Raw genomic sequence first — 25,348 nt, 5'->3', positions numbered from 1 at the left:
GCAAACGAGTTGGTCACCTAGAGCGACAAAATTTGGGGGTTCAAACCCAGGCAAGCCAGCTTAGAGGCGAGTGTGTGTACATCTTGGGCTAGAGTCTAGAGTCTAGACCATCCTGTTAGCTTTTATGGTGAAGTAAGAATCAGGAATGCCACGTGAAAACTGCTGGTAATGGTAGGCGTGTCGTGGGCTCAATCCTGGGGGAGAACCAATGGCACACGTTCGCAAGGTAAAAAATAGCAAAGGGGGTGGAGGTATCTGGCAGAGAGAAAGCTCGGCAGTTGGCATGTTTGGTGGAAGAGTTGTTGAGGACAGGAAGTGAATTTCGTGCCATTGCAAGATTACTTCCAAAGTTTGCATGACCACAAGATGTTTTGAACTTTGTTTGCAAAAATAAGCTCACAGATAATGTCCCCAGCACATTTATTTCTCTCTGCATCTTCTTCACCCTCCCTCTTTCTGTATCCAATAGTGAGTGAAGCTTTTCCAAGCTAAAGTTGATGAAAACATCCATCTGTTCCTCAATGATGCAACCAAGACTTGTTGGGCTATCCACCTTGTTAATATAACATGAAATTGTACAAACATTCACCTGAAGGGACTAATTGTTTATACATTTTGTAAACTGAAAGCACGGAAAGTAGAATTCTAAATTATATTGATCAACTATGTTGCAGGAATACATATAGGCCGTCAGTTGATAGCTCGAAATGTGGCCAGAAATGGACTTCCGTCAGAATCTTCTGGGACATAAGTGGGTTGGGTGATTCCTAATGTTTCAGACCTGCTGAATTCAATGGTGATATTCCACATGCCCATATTACATTGTGAAAGGAGTCAAAAGGGGCAATTTCCAATTAGGCCCTTCTTCGAACCTCAAAGACCAGGGTTTCCACATTGAACGAAATTCCACATGTTTACACACCACGGAAATGGTTTCCTGATGTGTGAGACTTTCTGCATACAATGTCGCCGCGTCCCCATCTTAATGTATGGTTCTATGGGGCCTGCTATACAATATACACTCGACCAAAGTTCTGATTTTGAGGTGTTCCCGCATGTGTTTGTCCAAGGGCAAATCAAAGTGAGAGTTTGATCCATACGTATGTTACCAATATACAGTGCCTTCAGAAAGTATTCACACCCTTGACTATTTCACATTTTGTTGTGCTACAGCCTGAATTGAAAATGGAATAAATTGACATTTTTTGTGACTGATTTATACAAAACAACCCATAATGTCAAAGTGGATCTTTTTTTTTTTTTTTTTAGAAATGTTTACAAAATAATTAAGAATGACATACAGGTATATCTAATTTGCATAATTATTTAACGCCCTGAGTCAATACTTCGTCGAAGCTCCTTTGGCAGTGATTACAGCTTTAAGTCTTCTTGGGTATGTCTGTATCAGCTTTGCACTTTGGGGAGGTTCTCCCATTATTCCCTGCAGATTTACTCAAGCTCTGTCAAGTCAGTTGGGAAAGTGTTGGTGAACAGCAATTTCAAGTCTTTCCACGGATTCTCAATGGGATTCAAGTCTGGGCTTTGGTTGAGCCACTGAAGGACTTTCATGTTCTTGTTCTGAAGCCATTCCAGTGTTGCTTTGGCTGGATGCGTGGGGTCATTGTCCTGTTGGAATGTAAATCTTCGCCACAGTCTCAGGTCTTTTGCACTCTGAAGCAGGTTCTCCTCAAGGATTTGCCTATATTTGGCTCCATTCATTGTTCCCTCTATGCTTACAATTCTCCCAGTCCCTCCTGCTGAAAAGCATCTCCATCGCGTGACGCTGCCACCACCATGCTTCATGCTCGGGATAGTGGTAGATGGGTGATGAGATGTGCTCAGTTTCAACCAAAAAGTAGCACTTTGCATTCAGGCCAAATAGTTCAATCTTAATCTCATCAGACCACATTATCTTTTCCTTCATGCTGTCAGTCTTTCACGTGTCTTTCTGCAAACTCTTGGCATGCTGTCATGTGCCTTTTTCTCAGGAGTGGCACTTTCCCATGTCTAGCCACTTTCCCATGAAGCCTAAATTTCTGAAGGGCTGCTGAGACAGTTGTCCTTCCAGCAGATTATCCCATCTCAGCCAAGGAATTCTGTATTTGTATCATTGTGGTCACTGGGTTCTTGGTCACCTCCCTGTCCAAGGTCCTTCTTGCCTGGTTGCTCAGTTTGGTTGGACGGCGAGCTTTGAGAGAGTCTGGGTAGTTCCATAATCTTTCCATTTCCTAATCATGGAGCTCACTGTGCTCTTGGGAACTTTCATCACTCAAGAACTTGTTTGATACCCTTCCCCAGATCTATGCCTCCTCACAATTCTATCTCAGAGTTCTACGGACAGTTCCTTGGACTTCATGGTAGAGTTTCTGCTCTGACATTCATTGTCAACTGTGGGACCTTATATAGAAAGGTGTGTTTCTTTATATATCATGTTCAATCAATTGAATTGGCCACAGGTGGACTCCAGTCAAGTTGTAGAGACGTCTAAAGGGTGATCAAAGGAAATTGGATGCATTTGAGCTCAATTTGGATTGTCATAGCAAAGGGGTTGAATAGTTATTGATTCAAGACATTTCAGCTTTTCATTTTTAATTATTTTGTAAACATTTCTAAAAATAAATAAATGCTACTTTCCCATTATGGGGTACTATGTGTAGATCAGTGACAAAAAATCTCAATTTAATCCATTTTAAATTCAGCCTATAACACAACAAAATGTGAAAAAGTCAAGGGGTGTGAATACTTTCTGAAGGCACTGTATTTTAACTGAAAGCAAATATTTAATGGAACATGAACAAAACCACATACCACAGCACCAACTATTTTTTGATCGCTGTTGCTGAAAGACGAGCAGAAATGCGATTTTGCATGCACACTTGCACAGGTAAGACAGTCAGATATCAAATATACATTACTTCAAAATGGTATGCTCTGGTTATGAAAAGTGGACGAAAATATACACTTCTAAACGATATTCAAATAAATTATATAATGCAAGATTGTACAAGATTTGTCTTTTAAGATTTTGATTAGCTAAGATCCAGTTGTAATTTGCAAGCCTGGTGCAATCTGTGACAAATCACAGCTATAAGTATAGCACCATATGAATGATTATTCAAATTATATTGGTGGTTTACTCTTTCATTTTATATACTATGTCATGAGCAATTTAACACATATGAATGTGGAACAAAAATCGCTCGGACTCGGAATCGCTGACTCCATCTTCAATTTGAATGCTCAATGAGGAATCGATATTGGAACAATCGGAACAACCTCACAGATCAGTACATACGACACTGTTCACTCTGCAAGAACAGCACTTCAAGTCACAGTGACTGCTAGAACATGTGCATTGGACAAGAGTGAGCAGTTCCTCAGGTGCGGGATCCTGGGTCATCCACACGATGCCCAGATCGTATCCTTCAACACTCCAACCATGGTTTGCTGGACTTGGGGTGTGTATATACTGCTCAAGAGCATGCTTGTGGATTGCACTTTGATAATTTGATGTGAGGCAATGCTGTTGCAAATCATCACTCGGAGGCAGAGAGTGGTCCTCATTTCCACCTCCACAAAAAGATAACATCAACCTTCATCAACAGATGAACATTTCTCTCCATGAAGTTCACAAACAAACTGCTCGAGCAAGGATGCAGATGATGCCAAGTTCACGGAGTATGGCAGCGGCATGATGATGCCTGAACCATATCTAGGGGCTTCTTCTTTCCCTTGGCTCTGAAACAGCTGTTCGAGTTGCATCCCATGAACATGTGCACTCCAATGAGGGATGTGCATAAATCTCCGCCGAGGCAACGGAAGACCGGGCTCAAATATATTGTACTAACCGTTTTCCAAGACCAGGTATGGTATGGAAATGAACTCTTCCAGAGATCTTGTGCAGGTTAGGCAATAGTATGATGGCGACATCCGTATCAGGACTGCATACCTGGATGATGGAAGAGAGATCAGTGTCGGCTGCATGCCTCACCTGCAGGACTAGTCTCATGTCCGCTTCGTCATGATCCTTCACATTATCTATATTATAATAGGCTACGGTGATTCTGTCTGTCTGTCTGTCTGTCTGTCTGGGGGTGTGGCTTACTCCGTTTAGACAGTAGCTCCACCCATTCTGGGAGAGGCTTCATGTAAACAAATATCCACCATTTTATTCACTCGAATAGCTTTGAGGCCTGTTTAGTTAGGCCCGTGCTGTCTTTCTCTCTCACACAGGTTTATTTCAACTCAAATTCGATATATCATTTCATTTTTAACAGTCGCTAACATAGTTTTAGACTCGGTTGAAAAAAAACGGGAAGAGAATCCCATGAAAGTTTCCGTTTATAGAACGAAATGATTTCTCAAAGGCCTGTAAAATAAATCCCATTCATTGTCACCCTCACGATTTTATCTCGAATTCACCATCTGATTTAATTTTTATCGATGGTTTTAGACTCGGTGTCAGAAATAATTGAGAACATTCACGCACACACGGGAAATTGCCGAGATATATTTATAAAAATCGCGGCACGGTCGGTCATACACCGCCTAAAATAACAGATGGGAAAATGGCGAGATATATTAAAAATTCGTGGCGGACTTTTCCATTTGATGACAATCGTCACGATTAAATATTTAATTTATACGTCGTCACAATAATGTGGAGAGAGGAGCATAGCTTCGTTCACGTATCGCCACAGACGGGAAATTGCCGACAGATATTTCTTCGTTATTATTTAATTAATTATTATTATATGGAAGTAAAGGTAATCCTGTTTAAACTGGCATTCATTCCAGCGAGGGGTTGGAGAGGAGCTAGGGGTTGGAGAGGAGCGAGGGGTTGGAGAGGAGCGAGGGGTTGGAGAGGAGCGAGGGGTTGGAGAGGAGCTAGGGGTTGGAGAGGAGCGAGGGGTTGGAGAGGAGCGAGGGGTTGGAGAGGAGCGAGGGATTGGAGAGGAGTGAGGGGTTGGAGAGGAGTGAGGGGTTGGAGAGGAGAGAGGGGCGAGGGGTTGGAGAGGGGCGAGGGGTTGGAGAGGGGCGAAGGGTTGGAGAGGAGCGAGGGGTTGGAGAGCAGCGAGGGATTGGAGAGGAGCGAGGGGTTGGAGAGGAGTGAGGGGTTGGAGAGGAGCTTGGGGTTGGAGAGGAGCTCGGGGTTGGAGAGGAGCAAGGGGTTGGAGAGGAGCAGGGGGTTGGAGAGGAGCGGGGGTTGGAGAGTGACCTCGTTATGAGGAATTGCTTGCTCTTGAGGAAAAATATGAGAGTTAGGACAGTTCAAAGAAAATGAGGACAGGACAACGTTCCTTGTGTATCTCCATCCAAGGAATTGCTTGCTTCAGGATGTCGCACCTGTGCTGGCACTTTTGTTTTTGTATGCAAGATCGAGGCTCGTGTAACAAACAACAACAACAACATGCATTTTAAGGCCATTTTCCCTGCTAGAGCGGGGGTTAGCCTTGCGGTCCCCATGACAATCTTCTTCACATTTTGCCCTATTTTCTGCATCTCCCCTTGTTAACCCCCTTGCCCGCATTTCTTCTTCCACCATCTTTAGCCAAGTCTTTCTCGGTCTTCCCCGTCCTCTACTTCCTTCTACATTCATTTCCATCACTCTTCTCAACCAGTCACTTTCATCCTTCCTCAACACATGACCAAACCATCTCAACCTGTTCCTCTTCACAGCATCAATCACAGGTTCTATTCCCATCATCTTTCACAATTCATCATTTGTCTTCCTCTCTCTCTCAACGATACTCCACACATCCACCGAACCATTCGCATTTCCACCCTTTCCAGCCTTCGTTGCTGCTCTACGTTCATTACCCATGTCTCGCTCCCATAAATCATAACACTTCTCACACATGCAGCATACACCTTTCCCTTCAGCTTCAACGACACTCCCCTCCTCATCAGCATGCCACTCAGTTCCCGAAACTTCTTCCATGCACATCTCACTCTAGCAACCGTTGCCGAGTCTGATCCACCTTCTCTATTCAGCATGTCTCCTAGGTAACAAAATGTTTTCACACCTTCCAGCTTCACGCAGTCTCCAAGATCCAACTCAACATTTCCTCCATCTGCAGCTCCCTCTGTGCACACCTTACATTTGAATGTAGCTGCCACACTGGTTAATGACCCTCTCAGACCAGGCTCTCAGATCCTCTCAGGCTCGTGTAAGAGGTAATATTAATCACAAACAAACAAACGGACACATAAAACATATAATGAAGTGAGCAGGAGACAATATGGCGGGAGAGAGAGAGAGGGAAGCACACAAGTACAACAGTAGAGAACAGGGACATCGGGAGATATGTGGGAGGGAGAGGACTTGGGGGGAGGAGGCATGGGAAGGGAGTGGGGGGTGGGAGATGTATAAAACACAGACACTGCAAGGACTTCAAGGAAAGAAGTCAGTATTTCAAAAAAGTGGATCTGGGGTGAATTAACGGGGGTAAAAAAGAGCTCGTTGTTGGAAGGGGGAAGATAAGAGATGGTGGTGAACAGCTGTTTTAGAGACCTGGAGAGAGGAGTGGGATTGAAGAGAGTGTGGGAGTTTGTTCCAGATGCGGGAGAAAAGAGGAATGAAAGAGTGAAGGTGAACAGAGAGTCTTGATTTTGGCAGTTTAACCAGAAGAACTTCATCAATAGTACGATCCAAATTGGCGATCAAACCCAGATGAAACAGCCCAATAGCAAGCACACGATGTGTCGACGCCTGGAATGGTTTCTACCGGAGCTATTTGCAAAGTTTAGAATAGGGTAGCAAATTAAACTTGGGATTGCTGACAAGATAATAATAATCTGGCATTCCCACCGTTTTTACAATCCACTTACTTCACTGCCTTTCCACACCAATTTCCTTCATTGGAATAGTTTAAAAGGTATTATTATATGCTCATCCGGCTGTGTGTTAAACGTGCCACATGTATTTAAATAGCTTGTGTTAACATTCGTGATTCGAGCTTTCTGAAAATAAAGTAGCTACAAGTAATAGGAATTATTATACTATGGATGTCGAATGACTAAATATAGCTTGTAATTTACTGCTAGTTTTGTGGAAGTGTAACCTGCTGGTCAACAAATAGCATGATGATGAATGAATCACTGAGGCTGACCATTACACATTCATAAAAACAACTCGCCAAAATTGACATGTGAACATTTATTGGTGCAGTTGGCTCTGCAATGGGAAAAATATAACAACTACAACGTCATTCAGTAGTGTGCGTACCTCTGCCAGGCTGAATATTTACGTTTTGTATCCCACTGATAGGCCGGATCTGGATCCGGATCTTCATCATAATCTAATCGGCTTGTTCTTGTCACCTAACCAACTCATCCACCGAGTTTTGTCAAAACCTGTCCACAACTTTTTGAGATATTGTGCTATATCTCAAAAAGTTATCGTTTTAGCCTTTTATCTCCATGGTGAAGAATCACTTAAAAATTAAAAATTCTAGAATCTGGATCTGGGTCTTCACCAAAATCGAATCAATTTTTGTCCCTGTCACAAACCCAACATGTGAACAAAATTTCATCCGAATCCGAAACAACTTTTTTTTGAGGTATCATGCTCACAGACAGACAGACAAACAGACAGACAGGGGTGAAAACATAAGGTCCGCCCACCTTATGTGGCAGATGTAACCAGCAAACAAGAAGTGATACTGTGAACACCTGATTATGAGTACATACCGTACTTAAACTTCTTTGGGATCACCACTGAACAGTCAAGCAGTTGAGATTTTGAAAGCTTGTGGCTTGCTCACAAGAAAATCATGGAAACACATTGGAACACGTAATTATATCGACTCAGCCTGAAGTTAGAAAGACCAATCTGAACAGTTCAGGTTAAAAACATGCTACATATCATGGCCGCTCTATAGGGCAGGATCCCAAATTCGATGGCAATGCATTGAAAGGTTGATCTATGGGTAGCTGTACTGCCATGGACATGCATGGATGGTGGCCTATGCATATACTTCCGGTTGCTTTCCTGAGGCCATCAGGGTGCCTCTGCTACGGGTGGGGTTCATTTGGGCTCTTGGTGTCCCTCAATGTGGCCGTGTACGTGACAGGTAGATTGCTAAACGAATGTTCCTTGTTCCGGATATATTACTGTATATTCTAATACTGTGACTATTCAATCCATTTGAACGTGTTCTCACCATGCATCTGGATCTCTCAACCATGGTTACTCAAGTCCAAGCCACGAAGTGTTTGCGATGCAAATATCAGGGTTTTTGTAGCAACTTATTTGCCATACAATTCTTCTTGCAAATTGTTACGTGCAGTAATGGTGGAAGACTTACTGCTTGTAAACGCTAAATTACGCCTCTGAAATACAGCTATCTCTCTGAACTCCTGTCCCAACCGCCAAAACTAACCGTACCTCCCATTCTGACCATTCCCAAAGACGTCTCTGCTGTTTCCCAAACATGTGAATTCTAAACGTAACACAAATTAACTCTCCTGATCTGCATGCTCTTTGTGAAACTCGTCTCCACAGTGAGGTGTTTTCTGAATCTTTTGTCGTGCCTGCTTATATCCTCCATATACAGTCACGTGAAAAGTAAGTACACCCCATGTCAAGTTTTGACTTTTTCAACATATTTCAACATACAGCTATTTGATCTTCATTTCAACAATATTGATAGATGAAGGTGATATGATATAACAAATATCATGAAAGATTTACATTTTGTAATCCATTGTATAATTTAAATAAACATAAATGCAAATTTCGCATGTGGAAAAAATAAGTACACCCTTGGCTCTTGTGGTATTGTGGTGGTATTGGCCCCTTTGGCAGAAACAACCTCAAGTAGGCGTTTCTTATAACTGTCTACCAGTCTCTGACATCGACTGGGAGAAATTGTTACCCACTCCTCCATGCAGAATTCTTTCAGCTGTGCGATGTTTGAGGGGTTTCTTGAATGCACAGCTCATTTCAAATCCCCCCACAACATCTCGATGGGATTTAGATCCGGACTTTGACTTGGCCATTCCAGAACCCTCCATTTCTTTCTTTTCAGTCATTCCTTGGTGGATTTACTGGTATGTTTCGGGTCATTGTCATGTTGCAAGGTCCACCTTCGGTTGAGCGTCAACTTTCCAACAGATGGCCTCACATTATCCTCAAGCACCCTCTGGTACAATGAATAATTCATAGTGGATTCTATGATGGTGAGCTGCCCAGGCCCTGATGCTGCAAAGCTGCCCCAAACCATAATATTTCCATCACCATGCTTTACAGTTGGAATCAGGTTCTTGTGGTCAAATGCTGTCTTTGGTTTTCGCCAAACATGTCTTCTGGTACTGTGGCCAAATAGCTCTACCTTTGACTCATCTGTCCAGAGCACATTGTTCCAGAAGTGCTGGTCTTTGCCTAGGTGTTCATTGGCAAACTTTAGTCTTGCCCCTATGTTCTTTCTGGACAGCAAAGGTTTCCTCCTGGCACACCTCCCATGTAGATCAAACTTGTGCAGCCTCTTTCTAATGGTAGACTCATGCACTTTGACATCAACAGTGGCAAGAGCTACCTGTAGGTCCCGTGATGACATTCTGGGGTTCTTAGAGACTTCTTTCAGCATCTTACGGTCTACTCTCGGGCTGAACTTGCTGGGGCGGCCTGGCTTGAACAAGTTGGCAGTTGTTTGGAATCTTCTCCACTTGTAGATGATCTTCCGCACAGTCGAATGATTGTTTTCAAATTGTTTGGAGATCTTTTAAAATCCCTTCCCATACTCGTAGGCATCTATAACCTTCTTTCTGAAGGTCTCAGAGAGCTATTTTGATCTAGGCATGGTGACGCCGCACACTTCAACAACAAAGAGCAAACCAAACTAAATGTCTGAGGTTTAAATAAGACAGGTTCCTCCAAGATCCTCTCTAACGAGGTTCTAATCATTTGCACCTGAGCTGGTGCAGCTGATTCAAATTTTAGGTATTTGATGTAGTGATAAATGTCGGGGTGTACTTACTTTTTCCACATGGGAAATTTGCATTTATGTTTATTTAAATTATACAATGGACAACAAAATGTAAATGTTTCATGATATTTGTTATATTATATCACCCTTTATATTATCTTTCAATATTGTTGAAATGAAGATCAAATAGCTGTATGTTGAAATATGTTGAAAAAGTCAAAACTTTACATGGGGTGTACTTACTTTTTCATGTGACTGTACTTGATTTTCCACCTTCTCCTGGTTTATGTATTATGCAAAGGCCTTTCTACCACTTGCTCATGAGGTCCCCCTTGAGGATATGACGCAATAGTTTATGTGCTTTCGCCGAGCACTTAATTTTGCATTCCGTTGTCTATTTATATTTTTTATTGATCTCCAGATCTCCATCGTCATTCAATTGTGCTATTTTTTATGCTATCGCCGACAGTATTGATATGTAACTTCTCGACATCCAAATGTTGATATTATGGTCTTTGGAGACTTTACTGGTTATCGCAAAGAATGGTTAGTAGTCCCCTTTCACAGAACAGATGCTCCAGGTGTTAGTGCATTTAACTTTGCTGTGTTGCATGATCATTTCAGTTACCACTCAAATTCCTGATTGAGTTACTGGATATCTGGTATCTTGTTGATCTGTGTCTATGCTCAAATCCTGGTGATTGTACTACAAAAATTCTCCCCCCTCTAGGAAATTCTGATCATGTCAACATCGAGGTTTCGGTTTCGTACTCCTCACCATTAACTGTTGTTCATCCTGGCAATGGAACTCTCTTCCAATATAGCAAGGCTGATTGGGATGCCTTGCGTTCCTTTCTTGCTGATATTCACTGGAACTCATTCCTTTGTCACAATCCACCTGAAGCTGCCAAGGAGGTTACCGAGTGGATCCTTCTTGGTATGGACCTCTTTATCCCTTCTCGGACCTACCAAGTGAAGCCACACTCAGAGCCAAGGTTCACTGTCTTGTTCTACTGCTATCGCCCATCACCATCACGTTTTCAATCAGTATCATAGTATTGGCTCGAGGGAGGCTCGTCACCTGTTTCGCCTTGTGAGCAACCACTGCAAAAGAGTATTAGAGAATGCTAAGCGACAGTATGCAGAATCTGTTTGTGATTCCATCTCAAGTCAACAATTAGAATCCAGAGATTTTTGAAGAAGTGATAACAGCATTCTTAACCATAATCGATTCCTGTCCTATTCAGTGGCCCTGAAGTGCTTGCTTCTCCTATTAACAAAGTCAAACTCTTCACTGAGCATATTGTTGCAAACTCGCCATTGAAGATCATGGACACCCTTTCCCTGCTTGTCCTTTTCGTGTTGACACCGGTGTTTCCACTATTATCATCACACCCATGAAAGTTGATAAGATTATCCAAGGGCTTGATATCTCAAAAGCTACTGGACCAGATTGAATCCATGCAATTGCTTTGCAGATGCATTCACCAGAACTGTCTTCTGTTTTCTCAAAAATTAATAGTTTGTGTCTCTCAAAGTCTGTTTCCACCTGGATGGACATAGGCTTCCGTATTCCCTGTCTTTAAAGGCTCCAGTGAGATCTTTCCAACTATCGGCCTGATAGCTTTCTACCCATTAAGAGCAAAGTGTTTGAATCCCTTATCAAACTGCAACTCAGGTTATCTGGAAATCCACAACCTCCTAAATGATTCCCAGTATGGCTTTCGACATTCATAGTCTACTGGTGATGTTCTATCTCTAATCACTGAACATGTTGATAGGGCTTTGGATCAAAGTGGTGAAGCTAGTATGGTCGACATCTCAAAGGCATTTGACAAAATGTGGCATGAGGGGCTCATTGTGCATCTTGCATCCTCTCAAGCCTAACCTACTCCAGTTCAAGAGTGTAAATAGATTTCTTATTTCTGTTGAATATCTATACTTTCCTTTGTGCAGCTCCAACCTTGATTGGCCTTTGGCTTTGTGGCAGGTGGCATCTATCTATAATTCCAGTAATCTCTGTATGTCTGTGTGTATGTCTGTGTGTATGTCTGTGTGTATGTCTGTTTGTCTGTGACCGCTGTTTCTCGACAACCACGGGTCCGATATACTTGAAACTTGCCAGGTATATTGCTGGGGACCCGAGGATGTGCCTTTTCAAGGTTTCATATTAATCGGAGAAGTAGTTACCGAGCTATGTCCAAAAAACGATTCAACCAATCAGAGAGCAGCGAGCTATCACGTGTGCCGAACGTGGCGAACAGACTCTGCCTCGGACGGCACATTTGAGAGCGTATTCATTTATTTCACGTTGGCAAACTATGTTGGCGTTAAACTATGTTTTAAAACTAATTAAAACTAATTTGCGATTCATCGTAACTGCGATATGCGACCTTCCGGACAGTCAAATGAGGACGTCACTTCCGGACTTACGGATAGTCATAGTGACGACGTACTGATGCTGAACGTGGCGAGCAGACGCTGTAAGGTACGATCGATTGTAGTACACGTTTATAATAACTCTGCCGATACAGGCCCGATTAACTGCAGCGCCATCCGAGCTGCGGCGTCGGGACGATACATTCATTGTACGGTCACATCACGCACTTACGGGCACGCCCATGGGCCCATGGTCACGCCCATGCATGCATGGGCGAAGACATATTTTTTTTTTTTTTTGGCAAGGAACGGGCACCCACGTACGGGCACGTCCTAGTTATATAAAAAACTAGAACGCCACTCAGTAGAGCGCATACTCCCGCCGTGGGTCAAGTTGGAATAGTACGATTTCACAAAAGTTTGAGGGAGTAGTTCAGTGACAACACAAGACAAGACAACACAAGACAGACACTGCATAGATTATATATATTTAGAATATATAGAAGATAATGTTAAAAAAAAAACAAGGCAATTTCACTTACATTTTCGGATTCGGCGTTCAATTCCATATAGGTGAGTGTATTTTGAGGCATGTGTGACTTCAAATAAAATTGTAAGCCAGGAAAACGTTCGTTTAATTCCTTAGGGATACAACATGTAAAACTGGCCCAAACGTCAAAACAAAACTCGCTCATTTTAAGTCGTACAAGCTAATGCGACCACTCATTCTTCTGGGAAGAGTCCCGTGCACATGCTGGTCACACTTATAACTCACCTAAGTCTTTATATAAGTTCATCAAATACTGACACCGCGATTGACATTCGCTGAGGTAAATGTTGATATCTCTTCTGAGGTAAAAAAAAAAAAAAAAAAAAAAAAAAACAGTTTTAAAGCATTATACGTATCAAACGATACATTTTATGAAACGGGGAAACCGAATACACACTTTGGTGGTTCTAAAATGACAGAATATGTCTTTATTAGAAAAAAAAAAAGAACCATGAAGATGACGCTGCTAACAAAATACACCGCTCTAATGCATAACCACGAGTTTAAACTACATTTACAACAAATATGAAAACTATTTTCATATCACAATGTTAAATATAGAATATATAGAAGATAATGTAAAAAAAAAAAAAAGAGCCCTGTCTTCCAATGGTAAACAATCCTTCAAAAAATTCCTGGATCCGGAATAATATCCTGATCTTCACCAAAAACTAATCAATTCTTCCTTATCCCAAGGGCAATCATCCCACCAACTTTCATCCAAATCCGTTCAGAACTTTTCCGGATATCTTGTTCACACACACACGAACACACACACACGCGGACACGATCGAATGCATTACTCCCTAGTGGGAGTAATAATGGTTATTAAACATTACAAAAAGGGAAAAATGAATGTAAAGAAAGTGATTGTTACAGAAAGATCCCTGGCCATGAAGAAATGTGTGAAAGTCTTGATACTAAAGAGGGACAAAAAGGCATCTTTAGAATAGTAGCTGCTCGGGATAGATTAACAAAATCTTTTCCACTTGCTGGTCGAATCCGCAGCTGCTGCTTCTACCCAATTACAGCTAAGTTTTCTGAACTGGATCCCACGTGTTTTTCTGTTGTATTTCCATCCCCGTGTTGCTGTTTGTGTTTTCGTCCAATTTTCCATGTTAAATTATACCTTGTTGTGCTGTATTTGTCAAACTTGTTTACATGTTGTTTAAGGCCGACTCCTCGGACAGCTGCCATGAAAAGTTTGTGTCCATTGTGTCCTTGTGTTCCTCGTTTTGCTTCTTTATTTTCCATCCAAACATTGTACTTCCTACCTCCTCAACGTTATCCTATTTCCCATCCTCACTTCAAAAAATAAAAACATACAATTTATTTTACTTCGCAATGATCTCATGCTAGTTGAATTTCCTTTTTCCTGTACTCCCTGTATTTCGACTCTATTTCTCGCTTTTCTCAATATCTCCAAACTGAATCTCCATTGATTGTAAACACTTCTTCCTTATTCCTTTAAAAGCATTTAAAAACGCTTCAGTTTCCTTATTTCTCCATCCAGAGTACCCTGTGTGTTTTTTCTTCACCATAATTTATTCCTCCTCTTTTTCATCTTCACAAAGATTATTTTCCAAAGCTGTCCATCAGCTAAGTGATTTGTCTACAACCCCTCCTTTCCATTCTTACCTCCCATCCAGCAGGGTTTTAATTTCCTTGTCTTTTTTCACACCATATGACTGAGGCTTGTGTAGCAGACGTGTTATCATGGGGTCTCTCAAACACACTGTTACAAATGGAGGGTACATGTGTGGTATCAAGCGCTGCAAGAGGATATGTAAGGCCTTGACGATCACCTCGTTGCCATACAGCCAGTACCCCTGAGAGAGTAAATGTGCAGAACTACCATGACACAGCTGGGACCCCCAGACAGCGAGCGCTCACAGCAATCACACAGCCAGGATCCCTCCCACCCCAGTGAGTGGACACCGAGCCATCAAACACACGGCTCAAGATGCCAGCCATCGACTGCGAGACCGGACCGAGAGAAAGGGGTCCAAAGCCGTGCCTGCATTGCACCTTTTGGTGCTTCAGAAAAGACCACACACAAGCAACACACTGAGACAAATCTGACAAATCTTACACTCTCACTATGTCTCTCCAAAAAACTCGTCTGGAAAACCCTCCTATCTACTTTCTGAACAATCCTCGCCAAGAAGTTCTGTCACTCAAGCGTTTGGGTCTCATTATCCATGATCTTTCCTGGGAAAACCACATTTCCAAGCTGGCCTCCAAAGCCAGTCGCCGACTAAGCATTCTCCGTTGTGCAAAGTCCTTTCTTGGCACTTCTGAGCTCCTCAACCACATACAAAGCTTTCATCCACAGCTCAATGGAATACTGCTCTCCCCTATGGGGTGGTGCTCCTGGCTCACACCTAGCTTGGCTTCACGTGGTTGAAACCAAAGCATTCAGAATCATCGGTATCTCCTGTGATGGGGGCCTATCACTCGCTCACCGCAGGCAGGTTGGTTGTCTTTCTGTCTTCTACCGACTCCTCTACGACCTTGCTCCCCCTGCTCTGTCTGTGCTATGCCCCCCAAATATTCCGGCAGGATGCACAAGATCTGCCAGCATCCCTCTTCTGGTGAAACTGCCAAAATCAAGCCTCTCTACTCACCTTTACTCTTTCATTCATCTTTTCTCCCATCTCTGGGACAAACTCTCACACTCTCTTCAATCCCCCTCCTCCCTCCAGGTCTTTAAAACAGCTTTTCACCACCATATCTTGTCTTCCCCCATCCAAAACCTTGATCTTTTCTACCCCCGTTAAAACACCCCAAATCCACCTCTTTCAATCTCCAAGTTCTTCTCAGAGATCAACAACTTCCTAGTAGTGTTCTTTTGCTTTATACTGTGTACTCCCTCCTTCCCCAGCCCTCTCCCTTCCACAGATCTACTGACGCCCCTTTTCCTCCCTCCAGGTCTTTACAACAGCTGTTCACCACCATCGTATTTCTTCCCCCATCCAAAACCTTTATCTTTTCTACCCCCATTAATTCACCCCAGGTCCACTTTTTTGAAATACCGACTTCTTTCCTGGAAGTCCTAGCAGTGTCCATGTGTTTTTTTTTCTTTTCCCTCCCCCCCCCCTTCCCATGCCTCATCCCCCCAAGCCTTCTCCCTCCCACAGATCTCCCAATGTCCCTGCTCTCCATCTTGTCTCTCGCTCCCTTTATCTTATGTTTTATGTGTTAGTTTGTCTTTTTGTGATTAATGTTAGCTCTTACACGAGCCTCGATCTTGTATGCAGAACCCCCCCTCCCTCCCCCCCCCCCCCCACACACACACACACTCTCTCTCTCTCTCTCTCATCCATTTTCTTAAAGATATTGTGCTCCTGACTGAATGTGGTCATGTTAAGATTAGCATTCAGATAACGGGGCATTGTTACAGCAAGTTTAAGCATGCCATTTGGTTGTGTATTCTTTTCTGCCATTTTTGCTTCCTGTCTCACCATCCCCATTATTTATTAAACCTGTTGTTTATTAAAGCTGTTTGCTGTGAATTTTGAGCCAGGCTCTCGTCGTCTGGTATAATCAATTCTCCTCCGTAAAACCGTAAAACACTGAAGGAGTTGCACGGTTAAAGCATCACAACCTAACCGCATCGTCACAGATTATCCACGCACGTGCGGTTCACCTCCGCTCGGCGTCTTGGGAGTTTATCCTCTGGCAGACTTGCGTCACCTATTAGGGAGACCGAGTCCGTTACAACATTAAGAGCTAACAGGTAACACATTGGTAATCACAACGTTATGAGTTATGTGCCAATATGTTGGAATTCAAGATCATTGGCCGAGAATAGCTAGCTGTTGGAGGGGATGTCCACTACTAAAAGGTACACTAATGTCTCCAATTGTCCTTAATTGTCCCACTGATGACATGTATACAAGCTCCTCATGGAGCTTTGCGCATCACCATCCTTCCCTCCAGATTGTGTATTATTCCCAGTCATCGGAGTTGCGGATCGGTGGTCTGAGTGCAACTGCCGAGGACTCCGATAACAAGTGCCTGGTGGAAGTGGGAGCAGGGCCACGACCTCGGCTCGTCGAATGCAGCGTTGCCAAGATGAAAAGGCTGAAGCGTCATTGGCAGTTCACACAGGTAAGCAGGGAAATGATAAAGTGTTAATCGCACACATTCTGCTGCTATCGCAAGCGGGGTTTTCATCTATCATGTATTCTCCTGTTCGTGTTTTTAGCCGCGTCGCAGACGCTGCTCATAGAGTGCCCTCTGCTGTTGTTGTTGTTCTTCTTCTTCTTGTTCTTCTTGTTCTTGCAGAGAAGACAAAACCTCAAAGCTCCACCCATTCTGGGAACCATAGCTCCACCCATTCTGGGAACCATAGCTCCACCCATTCTGGGAGAGCCTTCATATAAACAAATATCCACCATTTTATTAACTCGCATAGCTTTGAGGCCTGTTTTGTAGGCCCGTGGTGTCTTCCTCTCTCACACAGTTTTATTTCAAATCAAATTCGATATATCATTTCATTTTTCACAGTCGCTAACATAGTTTTAGACTCGGTTGAAAAAAAACGGGAAGAAAATCCCATGAAAGTTGCCCTTTATAGAACGAAATGAATTCTCAAAGGCCTGTAACTTCAAGTCCATTGAGATATATATTTTTTAAATCGCGGCATGGTCAGTCATACACCGCCCGAAATAACAGACGGGAAAATGCCGAGATATATTAAAAATTCGTCGCCACACGGGAAATTGCCGAGATATATTTTCACTTTGCACAAAAATAACATCAAGTAATCGAATCAATAGGAATGTCCTGTGCCTATAACATCGACGTTATAGGCACAGCTGCATCTAGGCATTGTGTAACATCGACGTGGCTTTTGTTTTAATTAAAACTTTTTGTACTTGTTTTAGAATGGCCTGTAGGTCCCAACATATACAGACAGTGCTTCCAATTCTGGGTGTTTACCTTTCAAAATACATACGCAGCTTTTGAAGTGTTTTTGCCATTAAACCTTAATAAAATTTGCTTTAAAGTTATCTTCCAAAACCATCCCAAAACCAAAACCATCTTCCTATCCAAAACCTTGATCTCTTCTACCCCCGTTAATTCACCCCCATATCCACTTTTTTTGAAATACCGACTTCTTTCCTGGAAGTTCTGGCAGTGTCCATGTGTTTTATACCTCCCCCCCCCCTTTCCATGCCTCCTCCCCCCAAGCCTTCTCCCTCCCACAGATCTTCCGATGTCCCTGTTCTCTACTGTTGTACTTGTGTGCTTCCCTCTCTCTCCCCATCTTGTCTCCTGCTCCCTTTATCATATGTTTTATGTGTCGGTTTATCTTTTTGTGATTGATGTTAGCTCTTACACGAGCCTCGATCTTGTATACAAAAACAAAAAAATCTCACCTAGATCAATTTGACCCCAGGTTAATAAGAATTGGGGTTCTTTGATTACATTCGTTAAGGACATAACTTGGTCAAATTAAAAAGCAGTGAAAATTACGTTACGCTGCATACTTCAAAGAATGATCATTAAGTCTGCAGTCTTGTATTAAAATGGCAATCGGAAAAAAACATCGTGAAAACTTCTTTGTAGCATTGGAAAAACCTCGAACTTCATGCTTGTCCGTTGTCCGTTTACAATATTTTGTAAAACAAAATTGAAGCTCACCGAAAAGCATGCTGACAGAGGGTAAGGCCAACAGTGGCAGTTGGGCCACAGTTGGGCACAAGCAAGGGAATTAACTAACAATAAAAGAGGGGGGGGGGGGTGGCATCTAATCTGAAAAGGGTTAGGGATAATGGGGGTAGGAATGACATGAGATGGTGGTGCACTGCTTACCTGAAACTCCAGACGGAAGGAAGAGTGTGATTGGACAGTTCACCATAGGTATGAGTCTTGAAAGCAGTTCAATAAATAGGTCAATAAATCAACTTTAATAAAATGTGATTTATTCTCAGATCAAACTTAATCTATATGTTGGAACCCATCTGTGGATCGGTCCCATCGGCCGATGGGTCTGACCCATCTGTGGATGCACGAGAAATGACAATGTAGACCCATCGGCCGATGGGTCTGCGCCATCTGCGGATGTGTTGTTCACCTTGAAGGAATGTGTATGCATCAATGGTGGATGAGTATGTTTATTTGAACCTAAAAATATTATCTTGTTTTTATCTTATCGACAAACGGTTATCGACAAACCACATGTCACGGACTGCTTTATAAACATTTATGACATCAATTGCTTATTTTTAGGTTCAAATAAACATACTCATCCACCATTGATGCATACACATTCCTTCAAGGTGAACAACACATCCGCAGATGGCGCAGACCCATCGGCCGATGGGACCGATCCACAGATGGGTTCCAACATATATACCCCGGCAACAGTCATAATTGGAAGTCGTTTAATTTAATTTAATCATAAATGAAGAACGAGAAAGCATCTCAAAATGCAAAGCCCGTCCACGTCCGCTTTGTACTCAAAACTAAATTTGACGAAAACAGCAAAAAAAGTGAAATTTATTAATTCGTGTTCCCCATATCTTATTATCATCATATTATAATAGAGCAAACGTATATGGTTATGTTTATATGCGACCAAAACGTCTTCTTCTTCTTCTTCAAATAATATTAACACCCAAAACACAGTCCGTGAACTCTTAATTACGTTTAGACTGCTGAGACCCCTCAGACCTTTGACCACCCTTTAAGTTCATCAAGACCCTTAAGACCACCAACATCCCTGAAGACCCAAAATACCCATAAAGACCCTGAGGGTCCAAAAGACCCTGAAAACCTAAATGGCCCCGAAGACCCAAAATACCCTTAAAGACCCTGAGGGTCCAAAAGACCCTGAAAACCTAAATGGCCCCGAAGACCCAAAAGACCCCGAAGACCCAATGCACCCGGAAAACCCAAAAGCCCCCAAAGACCCAAAACACCCTGAAGACCCAAAACACAGCGAAGAACCAAAAGACCCTGAAGACCCAAAACAGCCTGAAGACCCAAAACAGCCTGAAGACCCAAAACACAATGAAGACCACAAAGACCCTGAAGACCCCAAAGAACCCAAAGACCCAAAACACTCCAAAGACCCAAAATACCCTTAAAAGCCCAGAGGACCCAGAATATCCTGAAGACCCAAATGGCCCCGAAGACCCAAAAGACCCCGAAGACCCAAACCACTCAGAAGACCCAAAAGCCCCCTAAGACCCAAAACACAGCAAAGACCCAAAAGACCCTGAAGACCCAAAACAGCCTAAAGACCTGAAACTCACTGAAGACCACAAAGACCCTGAAGACCCCAAAGACCCCAAAGAACCCAAAGACCCCAAATAACCCAAAGACCCACAACACCCCAAAGACCCAAAATACCCTTAAAAGCCCAGAGGACCCAAAATATCCTGAAGACCCAAATGGCCCCGAAGACTCAAAATACACCGAAGACCCAAATGGCCCTGAAGACCCAAAACACTCCGAACACCCAAAATATCCTTAATGGCTCAGAGTAACCAAAAGACCCTTAAGATCCAAAAGTCCCTGAAGAAAACAAAATACACTGAGGGCCCCAAAGACCACGAACCCCAAAGACCCTGAAGGCCCAAAACACCCCAAAGACCCAAAATACCCTTAAAGGCCCAGAGGATCCAAAAGACATTGAAGACCCAAAATACCACAAAGACCCAAAACACCCCAAAGACCAAAAACACCCCGAAGACCCAAAACACCCCAAAGACCAAAAACACCCCGGAGACCCAAATTACGCCGAAGACCCAAAACACCCCAAAGACGCAAAAAGACCCCGAAAATCCGAAACACCCTGAAGACCCAAAAGACCCGGAAGTCCCTGAAGACCCAAATTACACCGAAAACCCAAAACACCCTGAAGACCCTTAAAGACCCTGAGAACCAAACGACCCTTATATACCCTGAAGAACCAAAATACCCCAAAGACCCTTAAAGACCAAGAGGAACCAAAAGAACCTGATGACACCGAAGACTCAAAAGACCCCGAATACCGCCAAAGACCCAAAACACCCAAAGACTCAAAATACCCTTAAAGGCCCAGAGGAACCAAAACATCCCGAATATCCAAAACACCCCCAAGACCCAAAATATCCCGAAAACCCAAAACACCCGGAAGACCCAAAATACCCGAAAGACCCAAAATACCCTGAAGACCCGAAAGACCCTGAAGACCCAAAATACCCTTAAATACTCCAAAGAACCAAAATACCCCAAAGACCCTTAAAGGCCCAGATGAGCCAAAAGACCCTGAATACCCCAAAGACCCCGAAGACCCAAAAATACCCTTAAAGGCCCAGAGGATCCAAAAGACCCTGAAGACCCAAATGGCCCCAAAGACCCAAACACCATGAAGACCCAAAAGACACCGAAATGGTCAAAGATGCCTATTCATCTGAAACAACGTGTGGTGAGGCGTGTGGAGCGCGCCGAGTCACGCTAGTTCTCATAATAAATGTTTGCTTAAAATTTGATGAGAAAAGCTCAAATGGTTAAAAAAAAGTTATGTCCTGAACAGATAGACAGACACACGAGGGATGGGCTAATTAACAGATTCTGTGGAGCATCCTTGGGCATTTATAATTTAATCACATTTTATGTCTAATTTCAGCATACGATTAATTAATACCATGAATATGGATTAATCTGCATGTTATCCGCACCCGCTCCTGGGAGTGTTGTAATCTACTGTAATCTATATCGTTTTATAAGCGCCCACAAAGGCGGACCATGGTCCGTAAGCATCATCAGTCCAGACCGTAGAGCTTGTCCAAATCCCCCTTCAATGGATTGATAGCATGGTGTTATTATATAATTGCTAAGTTATTCCTGAATTCTTTCGCTCTCATGTTCTTCTATTCTATCTGCCGCTAATTGTGTTAATGACCTCTGGCGTTTATCCATTCAGACCAACTTGACAAATGATAAACACCAGAATGGATTATTGCAAGAGGTGATTAACGTGGGATTAACATGGCTGGCTTGATGGTATATATATATATATATATATATATATATATATATATATATATATATATATATATATATATATATATATATATATATATATATATATATATATATATATATATATACACATATATATATATATATATATATATATATAAATATATATACAGACTTGGCATTTAATATGGAATTTTTTTTTTTCTTGACTTGGGTTTACTTTCTGAACTCAGTGTATCAATCTGGTGAGTTTCTTTTAACCTTCGGTGATGTCTTTGTTGAAAGAACCATGTCACTGATTGTCTTTCGCAGCAAGAAGTCAATAACAGGATAATATCACAGGTGGCGTGAAAAAATGTAAGGACAAGTACATTTGACGATTGGCTTCACAATCGGGTATATAAGGATTGTTGCGTTCTGTATTAGTGGAAAACAACTGCTGCACGTCTACAAAAGTTATTGCCGCTTCCTCTGGAGATGGTCCGTCAACTTGACAATGCTGTTTGTCATGGAGTGGTGGTTTTACGAAATTCTGGCATGAAACAGCGTGCTATTGCTCGGCAGTATGGCATCACTCAAGGTCAGGTGTCAAAGATCCTGAAACGAAATTCTCAGAGGGGTGTCCCTACTCAAATACCGAGGCCAGGACGTCCACGCAGTACCACAAGGAGAGATGATCGCCAGCTGCACCGGTGAGTCTGCAATGGCCGTACCAAGTCAGCTAATCGGCTTAGGGCTGAGTGGCAGCAACTGACAAATGTGCCTGTATCCAGAAGGCTAGTCAACCAACGACTGGTTCAAGCAGGCTATCGTGCCAGGCGTCCCCTGAGAAAGCCACGCCTGACCAGACAACACAGCCAGCGCCGATTGCAGTGGGCCAGAGAGCACCGCCAATGGCAGCCAGGACACTGGAATCACGTGACCTTCAGTGACGAGTCTAGATTTCTGGTCTATCGTCAAGATGGCCGCGTCCGAATGCGCAGACAAGTGCATGAAGCCCACAAGGAAGATTGTATAGTGCCAAGGGTCCAAGCTGGAGGTGGTGGGGTGACCGTTTGGGCTGCTTTTCATGCAGGGGGCAAAACTGACCTGGTTATTCTGAATGGAAACCTGAACCAGTTCAAGTACAGGGTCATTCTGGAAGAAACATTGCTTCCATTAGCTCGTGCAGCCTTTCGAGGAAACTTTGTCTTCCAAGATGACAATGCACGGCCTCATCGTGCTCGCATGATCCAACACTTTCTTGCTGACCGTGGTGTAGAGCATATGGAGTGGCCTGCCAGTCCCCGGATATGAATCCGATAGAGAACTTGTGGGCAGAATTAACGCGTCAAATCGACAACTTGGACCAGCAGCCTACCTCTGTGCGTGAATTGCAGCAGACTATTGTCACTGCATGGCAAGCGATTCCTGTCCAAACCTTGGCAAATCTTGTGAACAGCATGCCTTGACGTGTACGTGCTCTCCTGAATGCTCGTGGGGGTTACACGAAGTACTGAACTGTAATATTACTGTCCGTAATCCCAGTCATAATTTAGCTTTTGTTTTTGTTGAAATTTTTTTTGGCTAATGTGCAAAATAAAGAGATACTTCTGGAAAACGTACAGAAGTATAACACAGTACTGTCCGTGAATTGAGTTCGATATCAGTTTACATCACTTTCAAGGATCAATTTATTTGCTTCGAAATGTCAAATGTGGTTTTTGTTTCTTTTAAAGGTCACATTAACAAAATCTAGAATAATTTCAACATAATTCCAATGAACTTTTGGTTCTAAGTCATCTTGAAAAGTAAGTTCACCCCCACAAAAAAGATATTCCATATTAAATGCCAAGTCTGTATATATATATATATATATCAGTCACTTTTCGATTTCATACCATCAGTGGTGAACCGCCATTAAGGTATCCCATCCAGCTATGCTGTACCTTAATGGGAGCGATAAGTGCCATCTGCCACATGGCACATTACCTCTGGTATCCACTCATTATATGGAATCCCCTGGATGCAGCCGGGAGCAAACCAATCCAAATATATGTGCAGTTCTCCAGCTTTCAATGAGCGCAAGTAATGACGTCACTGCCATGTACATACGCTCTGCCTGTCAAGCTCTCAAGAAAACCCTCTGACAGAGCAGAATTTTGATCTTAGTTCAGATACTGTCATAAGTGTATGTAAAACTCACAGTTACCGACCTGGTTTCGCCCTTTTTTGGGGGGGGGGGGGGGGCTCATCAGGGCAACGCAGTGAGTACTGCATACACTTATGACTCTGAAAACCCTTTCGGTTATTTTGGGAAACCCTTTCGGTTAAATTCTGCTCTGTCAGAGGGTTCTCTTGAGAGCTTGACAGGCAGAGCGTATGTACATGGCAGTGACGTCATTACTTGCGCTCATTGAAAGCTGGAGAACTGCACATATATTTGGATAGATATATATATATATATATATATATATATATATATATATATATATATATATATATATATATATATATATATATATATATATATATATTGTTGTGGATATGAGGATTGTGTTTTTTATTGTGTTTTTTTTTATTATTGCTTTATTCTGGACCCTTCTGCCTCCAGTCTGTGTATAAAGGTCAAAGGGCGTTCCCGTAGTTAATTCCATAAAACATACACGAAGGACACCATATATCCCTGTTCAGTAGTTATATCCTTATTATGTGTATTAGTGTAAGGCTGTGTCTTCCATTAATTGACACTCCATTGCACTGCATTAAATAAAGTAGATCCCTCCGACATGGCATCTTCAAAGTGCCAGGTTTGCTGCAATTGCCAACTGCATTTGGGCGGTTTTATTCATTCGCCATTGCTGCCCTTTGGCTGGGGCTATCTCGAATCGCCCCAAAACCACCATTGGCCACGAGGTAAGGTCAGGGAAGAAGGGCGTGTCTCCACCTCGTCATAGAGGGGAGGAGTGAACCAGCCCTTGCCGACCAACCCAGAACGAGGGGTTGGCTTTAGAGGGCGGAGAGAGAACGTTTGGGGGAGGTTCGCAAAAGGGTCAAGGGTGAGGCTTATATAACCCGCGGGAGACGCCCCCAGGAGAGTGGAGGAGGGAGGAGATCAGATCACAGACAAGCCAAAAGAGAGTCCTGGAGTTTGTGAGAGAGGGAGAGAGAACCCGTCACACCAGACCCCCCACCAGCAGCATTGGCTCCACCAAGCAGCTCCGACCCGTTACCCCGCGCACACGACAGGATTGGTGGCATCGGCGGCCATCGAGGTCCAGCCCGACGTCCCGTGCGGGATCAAGCTCCAGCCAGCTCCGTGCCTTCCTCCCCCTCCAGCCACCCACCTCCTTCCAGCCAATCCACTCTGCAATTCCCCGTGTGAGTCTGTCTTTGTTTGTTCTGTCCCTGGGTTAATTAAGACTGTAATAGATAAGCTAGTATTTTCACTGTGTCTTTCTGGTCCGTCCCTCTTTCTGCTTTATTTTCTTATCTTTCCTTCTTCCTTGGTTTCTTTCAATCCTGTAAA

At 43.0% G+C, this 25,348-nt stretch overlaps 1 protein-coding gene across 2 annotated transcripts in view; it reads left to right on the top strand.

The window, feature by feature from the left end:
- Positions 1 to 25,348, top strand: part of LOC137432703 (polypeptide N-acetylgalactosaminyltransferase 18-like) — a 331,095-nt gene that overhangs the window by 283,415 nt on the left and 22,332 nt on the right. For both annotated transcript variants that reach the window (XM_068124832.2, XM_068124831.2), the window contains exon 10: positions 16,801 to 16,971. In XM_068124832.2, the coding sequence (XP_067980933.1) occupies positions 16,801 to 16,971 (171 nt within the window). The remainder of the gene's footprint in view (positions 1 to 16,800; positions 16,972 to 25,348) is intronic.

The sequence above is a fragment of the Myxine glutinosa genome, chromosome 8 (assembly GCF_964187855.1).
Source record: "Myxine glutinosa chromosome 8, kmMyxGlut1.1, whole genome shotgun sequence".
Lineage (NCBI taxonomy): Eukaryota > Metazoa > Chordata > Myxini > Myxiniformes > Myxinidae > Myxine > Myxine glutinosa.
The sequence above is the reverse complement of the archived record's forward strand: the minus strand, read 5'-3'. Positions and strand labels throughout refer to the sequence as shown.